Here is a 12,716-nt window from a genome sequence, read left to right as displayed (position 1 = left end):
TACAAACAAATGGCCTAAGCATGGGCAACCCAGTATCACCAGTTCTAGCCAATATTTTTGTGACACAAGTTCAAACACAAGCAATTAACACAGCATTACATCCACCACTCTACTGGTTCAGATATGTAGACGACATGATTGCGGGATTCACATCTACAGAACACACTTAATTTTTTCAATCACATTAACGCTATACATCCCAACATCAACTTCACATGTGAACAAGAAGGAAGCAATCAAATATCATTTCTTAACCTCAAAATTACAAGAACCGATACACAATTTAAAACAGAAATCCACTGAAAAATCACCCATACTGGACTATACATTCCTTAGGACACAGTACATGAAACAAAACAAAAACTCAACATACTAAGAAACCAAATAAACACAGCCATAAAACTATGCTCGCCAGATAAAATCAACGATGAATTAGACAAAATAAAACAATACTTCATCAATATCAATAAGTTTCCTCCACAAACTGTAGAAAACACCTAGAAAATAGCAAAATCAACTAACAAAAGTAAATATCCCACGAATTAAAAAATCGCGAAACCATATATGGCTGCATACCATATATTCTCAACATCAGCAGAAAAATAACCAGCATTTGGCAAAAACTGGTAACAAAATATGACATTCCAGTTAATACCAAATTTATTCAAAAAACAGGCACAAAACTGAGGTCTATACTATGTAAAAACTACATGGACAAACACCATCCCAACATTATTTATAAAATACAATGTGATAACTGCCACGACTTCTATATTGGAGAAACAAGTAGAAAAATGGAAACCAGATTTAAAGAACATAAAAAGTCACCTTCACACGTTTTTGAACACTGCAAGTCAAATAAACACAACATAACCATAGAAAACACTCAAATACTAAATAAAGAAACAAACATAAATGAACGCAAAATTAAAGAAGCCTTACTTATACAACAACTTAAGCCCAAAATAAACCAATACAAAGGAACACCTTTATATTTATATTGAAATATAATATAATAAATAATAATAAAAAAAAATAAATATAAAATTGTATATTCAACATCTAAGCCCGCCCTCTACATTCCGACACTCATTACACAACCTCTTTCAAACATGTGGTCAGCTTCCAGTCAGTTACCTCTCTCTTTCTTTGTGAACCATGACCGAAGAAGGTCGAAACATTGTTCACTCCTCTATGTAAAAAATTTTCTCAACCCAAATGAGCTGTTTTTACATATATATTTCTCTACAAGTGGATTTTCTCGACATCACTGATTATAGGGGGTAGTTGTCCACTGATGCCATTAATCTTTATAATGAAAAGTGTGACACTCAAGAATACCCTGAAGGACTCCAAGTTCCTGTGGGAAAAATTGTGGAAGTATCTAACACATATGGACTTAGAATTTCCAGTATATTAAAAATTATTTCAAAAAATCAGTAAATTGTCACGCAACCCATACGAGTGAAGGTCTCACACATACCTCCACAAGCTTTCTCAAAGTAAAAAAATATACCGAAATAAGATGCTGTCATTTGAGAAAGGTTCCTTGATTGATGTTTCAAGTCAAATCAGGTGGTCCATGGTGGAGTGCTGTAGTAGGAACCCACACTGAGTGGGTGAGGAGGTTGTTTGATTTGAGGAACCAAACAAGATAAGCATTAACCATTCTCTACAAGATCTTGCAGAGACAGCTCATCAAAGCAATCTTGGGATCCTTCCCAGGTTTAGGAAATGGGAGTACAATAGCATGGTGCACCAAGCATTGGATAAAACATTCTCCTGCCAGATTTGGTTAAAAACAATCAGAAGAATAGCAAGAGAGGCAGGAGGGAGATGGCACACCATCTTGTAATGAATATCATCAAGTCTAATTGATGTACTGCCAGACTGATGAAAAACAAGTTCAAGTTTCACCAGTGTAAGGGGGTGATTATAGTCAGAGACAATCAGCCTGAAAGAGAAGAGGTGATTGTTCTGCCTGTGTTTTGATGGTTAAGAAAATGGGAGATGAAGCAGAAGTGCTAGATGCAAGAGAAAAGCTTTTGTCAAGAGTACTGGCAATGTTCTGGATATCAGCAACTTTCTGTCCACCACAGAACAAGATAAAAAAAAGGAAAAAAAAAAAAGGGGGGGACCAAGGATATGTGGCCACTAACTTTTTAAATTTTGTCCCATTTCACTTTGGAATTGGTGGTAGATGAAATGCTAGAGGTATATTTAATCCAAGATTCTTTCTGGCTTTGACACCTGACCTGCTGAAAAGCAATGCAGTGGTATCCCAAGCTTGTTTTTGAGCTTTTCTTGTCATTTGGCGAGCAGGATTCCACCAAGGACGAGGATACTGTGGGAGACGTGTCAAGATTTTAGGAATACACTGAGTAGCTGCCTGGAAAATACAGTCAGTTGCTGCTGCCACACAGTCATCTATCAATGGTTTACACATGATGGCAGGATCAAGTTCTGAGAGAGTGATGAAAGAAGGCCAATTAGCTTGGTCCAACTTCCATTGGGGCACATGGGTTGGGTGGCACCAACCACATCCAATCTCTCTCAAAATGATAGGAAAATGATCACTGCCCCATGGATCACCATAAACTCTCCAAGAAAAGTAAGTGAAGGGGAACAGATAAAAAGATCTATAGCAGTAAGAGACTGACTAGGTGCATGAAAATAAGTATAAGAACCAGTATTGAAGAGAGAAAGGTTGTGGTCTAAGAGCAATATGCTCTATAGCACAACCCCTCCCCATCAACACTAGCACCTCCCCAAAGGGGATTATGTCCATTAAAATCCCTCAGTAGTAAAAAGGGGGATGGTAACTGCTCAGTGAGGGCATCAAGGTATGACTGATTATAGGTCTCTTCAGGAGGCAGGTAGAGAGAAGAAATAGTGATGGTACAACCCAAGGAAACATGGATGGCTACAGCCTCCAAGTGTGTATAAAGTGACAAGGACAGGGTGGGCACACGCTGATCAACTAGCAATGAAACCTCACCATGCACTTGTCCATCACACAACCTGCCTTTTCTCTACAAGGAAAATTGCAGAAGGGTGACTGTATCAGCAGGTTGCAAAAACGTTTCTTGTAAGGAAAGGCACACAGGATGGTAAAAATTAATCAAGTCCTTAATGTCATCTAAATTTGATCAAAAACCTTGACAGTTCCACTGGATCAGAGAGGCCATTGTTATTTATGTGGATGAGAATGTGGCAAGGAGATCTTCTGTTTGTGACTATGTTTTTTTTTTTATTTATTGGAGGAAGATCTATCAACCTCCATGGATCCTGCCCTGGGTTGGGTAGGCAGGTCTCTGTCTGTGCTGTAGACAAAGATTCCAATGACTGAGGGCATGAACAAATGGTTAATTTACTTTTCAGTATTGCAGAAGAGGATGAACCCAAGGAAACATTTGAACCTGAAGGAAGTGAAAGTGGGCAGTCACTGGAAGGAGTGGTAGGGACAGAGAAGGAAGTACACATAGGAGTGTCAACATTTTTAATTATGGAGAATGCAAGATTAAAATATTTTGTAAACAACTTTGCTGAAGGCATAGAAAGATCTGTCTGCACTCTCACAGTGGTAATGGAATGGAGTGCAGCAGCATATGTCTGAGATAGAGTTGGTGATATTAAGTTTTTAAGCATTGCACCTCTTTCTATTCTACTCATTTAGGGCAAGAAAGAGAGTAAGATGGGTGTGGGCCACTACGGTTAATACAGTGTGGTTCCAGGTTGCACTTGTAAGCTTCATCGCCTTTACCACCAACACAAGCACATACCAAAGAACCACGACATGATGTTTTTGAGTTACCAAACCACCGACACTGGAAATATCTGAGAGGGTGAGGAATGTAAGGCTGTGTCTAGCAGTTCAGATAACCTGGTTTGACTGTGGCAGGAGGACAAGGTGACATAAACGTTAGTACCAGAATACTGATAGGGTCCATAATTCCATCTTTACGGATGAAGATTTGGGGTACCACATTAATGCCTTGGCTGGAGAGGATTTCCGACTTCTGAATGCTCTTTAAATCCCTCTCAACTATAACTCTTGTGGAAGAATTCAAAGTCAGTGGGTACATCCCCAATGGCTTCTGATTTCAAGTGGAGTTTGGTATGCTGTGGTGAAGATGTTTCCACCAAAATGTCTCCAGAGCACAACTTCTTTACTGACTTTGGGAGCCATCAAGTCCCTCTAATCACTTCTAAATGAACAATGGAAACTTCTGCCCCATGAATTTCTCAGATAGGGAATGAAGTATCAGAAATCGAGATGTAGAATCTGGCTGTAATGTTGACTGTACAACAGAGTCGTCTATGCATGGTCGTTTTCTAATGATCTGCTTATTTCAATTCTTTCATTTTTATTTATTTTGTTAGAAAGAGGGGTATCCATAAAGAAGCTACATTTTAGTGCCCACTGATCCCACCCACCATGGAGCCCTACAAGGGGAAGCACGACAGTGCCAAAGGACACTGCAGCAATGTCAGGGTTTCGTGAGAACTATACCCAAACACCAGCATCAGATATAAAGTCCACAAAACCTGTTGAGAACATTCAACATTGGAACTTGGTTGACCTTACCCCAAGTGGACCAGCCAATTAACTCTAGGGGGACCACCCCAAGGCTACCCCTCTACAGGAATTCAAGGCCAAAGTGGTGTCTCAGGGTTAGACCCCTCAACCACCAGGATTCTCTCCTCCCCTTCACAGGTCACCATGCATGGCAAACATGTGGGTGAATGTTCAAATCCCAGAGAAGGTGAATTGAAAGAACAGAACCTTCCTTGGGAGGTCCCCCTCACCACGTATAGGAATCCATATGGCGGAGGGACATGGGAAAAATGACAATGGTGTTGTTACTAATTATGTTTTATTTAATACTTATTAGGGTGAGCTACTAATTAAGAGCCATGTAAGTAGTATTCTTGGCATCCATATATTTTAGCAATTTCTGAACCTGGAAACATTTTGGTATTTTTTGAAGCATGTTCCAAAACTGTCAAGGGAAGATCATATTTCACAGTGAAGGAGGTGGGTAAAAATTCTACATTGATCATATTATTTTCTGATTTGATACAAGGTTTTATGAGAAATATGTTCAGTTTATTAATTCCAGATGCTTTTGAACAATTTTGCTGATGTTTAGTAATGTTCATATTTTTTTTTTGTCATTTACATTTTTTAAAGCAATATAGAAACCAAAAACACATATTGTACATCTTGCATAATTCATATATTTTGAAGATGATACAAAACCATAGATTTTTTTTTGAATAATCCTGCCTAAACGTCTGCTTACTATAGACTGTTCTTTGTTTGAGTTATTGGGGATGAAGCAGTACCATGTTTTTACACCATTTTCCTCTAAAAAAATTTTTATCACCACACCTTGATGTTTAATACTTCATCCCTTTTTAATATACTATTTCAAACATTAAGATTGAGATGCAAAGCAGAGATTGGTTAATTATTTCCAGCAAATATTAGTAGAAAAAAAAAGAAGAATTATGAAATTTTACACAAATTAACACAATAATTCATACAGGTGTAAATATTAAAAAAAAATTGGATCAATTACTCCTAGATCCCTTATGGAAAATGAGCAATTCCATCCTTTTTCTCCTGTCACTTTGAACAAGTGTTGTTAATAAGTAAGCATAAAATATACTCAACAATATGCAATGCGGACCCCACTGGAAACAAAAGGCTTACAAATTAGATAATAATTTTAAGGTATATGATTTTGCAAAACCATCGTAGTTGTTAATAGTTTTCTTACCTTCAGCACGGCTAGAGTAGACTTTAGACAAGTTTTACCAAACCATTGGTATCGGTTTTTGGCTACTTTTGTCATCATTTTTATGCTTTCTAGTACATTGACAATATCATAAATCCTTCTCCTTTCAACTCCTATTTCCAAGAAAATATTGCTTTTGTTAAGTTTATAATTCAAAAAAATAAATGCCTATCTTTTACAGTATGATATAACCATTGAAATGGTGACTTATATAAAAGTTATATATTCCTTCTCAATAACTTTATCATAAATATAAGATCTCAATTTAAGTAACACAAATATATTTTCCTTGTATTAGAAGTATTATAGTGGTTCAAGAATGAATTGAATATACGATTACACTAAATACTAAGATTTTGAAGACCTTAGTGTGTGGAAGAATTTTTTTCAAGTAGATAAACAACTTTATTATGGCAACTGAAGATATAAACTGGCTAACTGAAATGGTAGAATTATATACTACATTGATGACTAAGAGTTAAAACATAATAAAGTATGATTCAGTAAAAACAAACTATAAAAATATGTACAGCAGGCTGGAGCAAGGATGAGAAAAACTTCACACGAGTCTTGATTTTTGTCATTAAGAAACAACTATTTGAAAACACCACAATGTTTCATCATCTTTCTCTCTAGGGGCCTAGTGATCAGAAAATTATATCATAAGAGCATCCCTACTCCATGTGACAGTCCTAAACTGTCCTTTATACACAAGATAAAGTACAATACAACTAGCCTTGAGAAAAGTAGTTTGTGTGACTGATCCTTCCTACAAAAAAGTAACACTTAAGGTTGAATTATGCTAAAAGATGTCAGCATTAACAACTACTAACAGTTTAAAGTTATAATTAGCTTTATTAAAAAAATTATCATTTTAAGATTGCAAGCATCAACACTTTCACAAACAATAATTGAATTTCACACATTCACACAAGTTAATACTATTGTGTTATGAAATTAATACCATGTCTGTTAAAAATGGTAAATAATCTTTTACTTTATCCCCAACTGTTCAAAACTGCAAACTCTCAAAACTAGATGGTAGTAATAACAAATAATTGTAATAACTGAGTACAAAACAATAAAGCAATACATACTCAAATGATTATGATACAACATCCACCTAATATACAAATTAAAAAGCACGTACTGCATTTTCAGGACCATAACACTGCTATGCAATGATAAAATTAAGATTCAAGTTAATCTTGCAGTAGATATATATTAACAATAAATTTACCTTTATTTTCAAGCAACTTAAAATTACATGTTACCAGGTAATACCTTGCAGGTAGTCCAACACATAAAAGCATGGTGGTAGCTGTAGTTGTTAGAGTATTATTGAAAGTATAAAGCGACTGTTTATTCATAGAGAGGATGCACATTATTATCAAGAAATAAGAATGTACTATCACAAAACTTACTGATAAAAAAAAACATCTGTAGTGTCCTACATTTTTCTTAATCCACCATCACATATAGATCTCTAGCATCTTTCACAGAAATATCAACTCAGACTTATAAAAGCTTCAGATCAAAATCTGTCAGGATGTCTACATGGGCTAGCATAGGACAAGTACTCACTTATATTTACAGACCATATAATAATGAAAAAGGCTGGCTAATAATATACCAACATGTTTACAGTGGACTAATGTTACTTGCATGAAATATATGCTGTTACACTAACAATATCTGCTTTTGATTTTTTGTAATATTAATATTTTGAAATTTAAAATATTAAATGACAGTAATTTTGAATAAAATTCACTTGAAAACATTGTCATAAACTGATACCTAAGTAGTTCTCCCTATAATTTTGTTTAATTGACATCCATTTATTTAACATTCCTTTTTTGCAATAGCTTCATACATTTCAATTTTTTTATTAGAAGAAACACTGATTTCCTCTACATAAGTGGTTTTACCATTTCACTCTGACAGAAGTAAACTGCCTTTTCTTGTGTCTGTCTTGTATGTAATATGCCTTACATGTTATATGCATGCATTTTTATAGCTGCAACTTTCAATTTTTTGTTACAAATTTTGTAAAGTTTAACAATTAATTTTACAGATGTTTTAGGTTATTAGTCCACGTTTATGTAAAAGTAAGAATTTTTCTGGGATCATGCAACAGTTATGCCACTTATACAAGATAAAATAAATGAACTTCATAATGACGGTTCTCAAAAAATGGATATTAGAACTAACATTTGGCCAATTGATAAACTGTTATAGAGTTATGCTTTAAGCTTTTGATTTTCACACTTTAATATTATGACTAAACATTTACATTAAGAAAACACAACTTTAAATCATTGAATATTGTTATTTGTCAGATTTCAACTCACCTAATGCTTCTGCAACATCATCAAGACAGAAAATAGTTTCTTTTGAAGAATCTGGATTTTCTGGAAACAGCTTTAAAAATCTGAAAACAACATTAGAATAAAGACATTTGAAAAGTTGATCAATATTACTAGTGATTGTAGAACTAACAAAAATTATACGTTGCTTACATGTACAAAACTTTGTTTTAAGCTAGATTTAATCCCATTTATCTTCATATTGTGTACAATTGACAAAAAATACGAGTTTTATTAGCTAAGTTCACACTAGTTTTATAATATAATTAACTTTCAATTGTCTTCAATAAAAATGTTAAAATTATTAATCTAATTGTTAAATGATACACATGAATGTTCAATACAATATGGTAGGCACATAGTTGTGGTTAAATAGTCCTAATGTGCCAAACAGTTCATAAGTAGCTGTTACCCAAATAAAGGAACTGCAAATACCATTTTCAATGGAGAGTTTTCATAGTTTCGTAATATTGTGCACGCTATTAGACACATTCAAATCACTAATCTCATTTTGTTGAAAGAAAGAAAGAAAAGAAATGGAAGCAATGCTAGGTTGTGAGAAGTGATTGAGATATTTAACAGACTATTAAAAATGCTGGCTGATAATGTACCAACATGTCTACAATGGATTAATGTTACTTGCATGAAATATATGCTGTTACACTAACAATATCTGCTTTTGATTTTTTGTAATATTAATCTTCTGAAATTTTAGAAGAAACACTGAATTCCTCTACATAAGTGGTTTTACCATTTCACTCTGACAGAAGTAAAATGCCTTTTCTTGTGTCTGTCTTGTATGTAATATACATTACATGTTTCTGGTGAAATTCCTTTAACAGCAGGTAATCTTTATATCATAACCATTATGTTTTTTGCATGTTAATATGTAGATAGGTAGGTATTTCATGTTTATTGGCACAAAGCTACTAGGCTATCTGTATCAAACAAGATGTAGTATACTAAAATGGTGTATGGAAATTAAGGTAAAAAGACATAAAATATGTAAAATTAAGACTTGCCAGGAAGACTGAAGCAGTAAGTTCAAACTTGCTATCAGTCATCTGAAGCTGGCCTTTCCAGTCCTGGATTCAGGTCAAAATAAAAATTAAAATGTGTAAAAGAAATCATGCAAAAACAGTATATAGTCTAATAAAAACCTTAAATTGAGTTAAAAAGACCAATGGCTCTTAAAAATGTAAAAACATAAGTGAGGTGGCCAGTATCACCTATGACATTGGCTAATGTCAAGGGGTAACCTACATTAAAAATTTTTAAAATAACATGATAATAAAATATGTATGACTGAGACTCAAATGCCACACAAACCACACATTAATGCATCAGTACCAGATAAAAGGAAGTGGCGAGTTAAAAAACTGTGACCAAAGCATAGCTTAGCCAAAACAACTTCTTCCCTTTAATCTTTACAGAAAGAAGATGGCCAAAGAGCTAAAGAAGGCTTGATTTGAAAAAGCTTATTATTTCGTTGCTCACTCCAGGTCGACTGCCAACTGGTGTACAGTCGAGTTTTGATTACTGGACCATAATCCATGTATGGAATAGGTATGATGGTGATAGAGCCAGAGAAGACAGACTTTGCTGCTCTGTCAGCTAGCTCATTCCCACTAATACCTATGTGATATGGTATCCAAAAAAACTGGACAGACAGATACTAGAGAGAGATGGGCCAGTTTGTTTTGGATATTGATAAAAATAGGGTGGTAACTAACATGGAATGATATCAGGGCTAATAGACAGCTGAGTGAATCAGTATAGATTGTACAATTCGTATATTGCACAGTTTCAATATGATTCAGGGCAAGAGAAATAGCATACAATTTGGCATGGAACACAGAAAATGTAGAGGGAATTCTGTGTGCTACAACTGAACTGTGACAAACCATGGTAGAGCCTACAGAGTCACCTGATTTTGAACCATCTGCATATCTGGAAATGGACAAATTGTTTAAAAGATATTCAGCAAATAAAGAGTGATATTTCCAATCAGGAGTATCTGCCTTCCTCAGATGACTCAAAGATAGGTCACAGTTGGGAATAGTAATTAGCCATGGTGAAAGAGGTCAATCTGTGGATACTGCTATGCTATTCAAAGATAAATCCAATTTTTCTGATTGTGAATGGTTACAAAGGATAAAAGGAACAATGGAAGATTTTCTATTATGAAAACGTGTGGCCCACTGAGGAAGAAAAACACAACCCCAAGTAGGATGCTGTTGTAAAGATCAAAGTTTGGAAGCATACACAAGAGACAGGTGAAAACAGCAAATATACAGAGGGGGTTCATAGGACGCCATGTACAATCTTTGGACTGGAGAAGTACGAAAGGCCCAAGTACAAATCCCTAATGGTGGATAGGACCCAATATTTTCAGTGCTGAGGTTCTGGCAGAACCATAAACCCATAGTCAAGTTTAGATCAGATAAGGGCACAATACATTTCAGGCATGGAGTATCAATCCACTCACCAAGAGGTGGAAGAGAGGACACAGAGGATGTTCAGTACTCTTATACATTTGACATGAAGTTGTTGCTTGATATGTGAAATAAAGTTTAATTTACAGTCAAATATAAGACCTATGAACTTTGCCTCAAGGATAACAGAAAGTACATCATCATCAATACAAAGTTCCGGATCTGAATGAATACCCCGTTGGCAGCAGAAATGTACATAAACAGTTTGAGAGAAAGTTGAAAACCATTTGCTGTGGTCCACTTAAGTATATGATTGATTGCAGTTTGTAGTTGCCATTCAATAAACCTCATGTTTGATGACTGACACGAGACGTGAAAGTCATCAACGAAAAGACCATTTGCAACTGTAGGGAATAGTTGTACACTGATGGCATTAATCTTTATAATGAAAAGTGTGACACTCAGAACACAGCCCTGAGGGACTCCAAGATTCTGTGGGACAAAATGGGAAAGTGTTGAGCCCACACAGACCTAGAATCGGCAGTTCATTAGAAAATGCTTAATAAAAAGAGGCAAATTGCCACACAATCTGTATGAGTGAAGGTCTTGCAAGATGGCATATCTCCATGTATCACAAGCTTTTTCTAAATCAAAGAAAAAATAGAAACAAGATGTCACTTCAAAAAGGCTTTTCTGACTGATGTTTCAAGGCAAATTAAGTGGTCTATCATGGAGCGTTGTCTTCAGAACCTACACTGAGTGGGTGAGAGAAGGTTGTTTGATTCAAGGAACCAAACAAGATGAGCATTAATCATCCTCTCTAAGACCTTACTGAGATGACTCGACAAAGCAATTGGACAGTAATTTGAAGGAATCTTTGGATCCTTCCAGGTTTAAGAATAGGGAGTACAAAAGCCTGATGCCAAGCATCAGGAAAGACATTCTCCTGCCAAATCTGGTGAAAGAAAGGTGGTGTAGCATCTCCTATATCATCAGGTCTAACTGATGTATTGCCAGACTGATGAAGCTCAAGTTTGAGTTCCACCAGTGTAAGAGGGCAACTGTAGTGATATGGATGATCAGTTGAAAAGAAAAGAAGCAGATGTTCAACTCGTGTTTTAATAGCTAAGAAGGAATGGGATGAGTTTGAAGAGCTAGATACATGAGAGAAACATTCAACAAGAAAATTGGCAATGCTCTAAGCATCAGCAACTTCACAGCCATTGGATATTAAGATAAAAGGGTGGTAAAGGTATACCATCCACTCACTTTCTGGATCTTGTCCCATATGACTTTTGAACTGGTGGTTCAAAAAAGTGCTGGAGGTGTATTTTCATCCAAGACTCCTTCTGGGTTTGATGTCAAACTCGCTGAACATGTGCAAGGGGTTGTTGAAATGCAATGCAGTTTGAAAGCATGGGATTCCTATGATATTTATCCCAAGCACGTTTCTGAGCTTTTTGTGTTACATAACAAGCAGAATTGCACAAAGGGTGGGGATGCTGTGGGAAAGATGTCGAGGTTTTGGGGATGTACTGCGCAGCTGCTTGGACAATACAGTTAGTTACTGCTGCTACACAATTATCTATCAATGATTTCCATAAGATAGCAGGATCAAGTTCTGGAAGAGTAGTGAAAGAGGGTTAGTTGGCCTGGTCCAACATCCACCGAGGCACAAGGGTCAAGTGGCAATGATCACAGCCAATCTCTCTTAATATGATAGGAAAATGACCACTACCCTGTGGATTGATGTCAACCTCCCAAGAAAAGCAAGTGAAAAGCAAAGGGGAGCATATAGAAAGATCTATAGCAGTAAATGACTGACTGGGTACATGAAAATAAGTGTAAGAGCCAGTATTGCACAACCCCTCACATCAATACTAGAACCACCCCAGAGGAGATTATGCCCATTAAGATCCCCCAAAATTAAAAAGGGGGTTGGCAGTTGCTCAATGAGGGCATCAAGGTCTGATAGGTTAGAATTCTTTCCAGGGGTAAGGTACAGAGAGAAAACAGTGATGGTACAACCCAAGGAGATACCGATGGCTACAGCCTCCAAGGGTGTATTCAATGACAAGGACCAGGTGGGCACATGTTGATCAAGCAGCAGT

The 12,716-nt window shown here is 36.0% G+C and overlaps 1 protein-coding gene across 1 annotated transcript in view; it reads right to left on the bottom strand.

Moving 5' to 3' along the window:
- The window catches only part of LOC143222220 (uncharacterized), a 50,347-nt gene that overhangs the window by 17,637 nt on the left and 19,994 nt on the right, over positions 1-12,716 (bottom strand). Inside the window, exons 4-5 of the mRNA XM_076448355.1 lie at positions 8,156-8,235; positions 5,787-5,917 (exon numbers count right to left, since the gene is read on the bottom strand). Coding sequence (XP_076304470.1) covers positions 5,787-5,917; positions 8,156-8,235 — 211 coding nt within the window. The remainder of the gene's footprint in view (positions 1-5,786; positions 5,918-8,155; positions 8,236-12,716) is intronic.

This window comes from Tachypleus tridentatus, chromosome 8 (genome assembly GCF_004210375.1).
Source record: "Tachypleus tridentatus isolate NWPU-2018 chromosome 8, ASM421037v1, whole genome shotgun sequence".
Taxonomy (NCBI): domain Eukaryota; kingdom Metazoa; phylum Arthropoda; class Merostomata; order Xiphosura; family Limulidae; genus Tachypleus; species Tachypleus tridentatus.
This window is presented reverse-complemented; position numbering and strand designations above follow the sequence as displayed.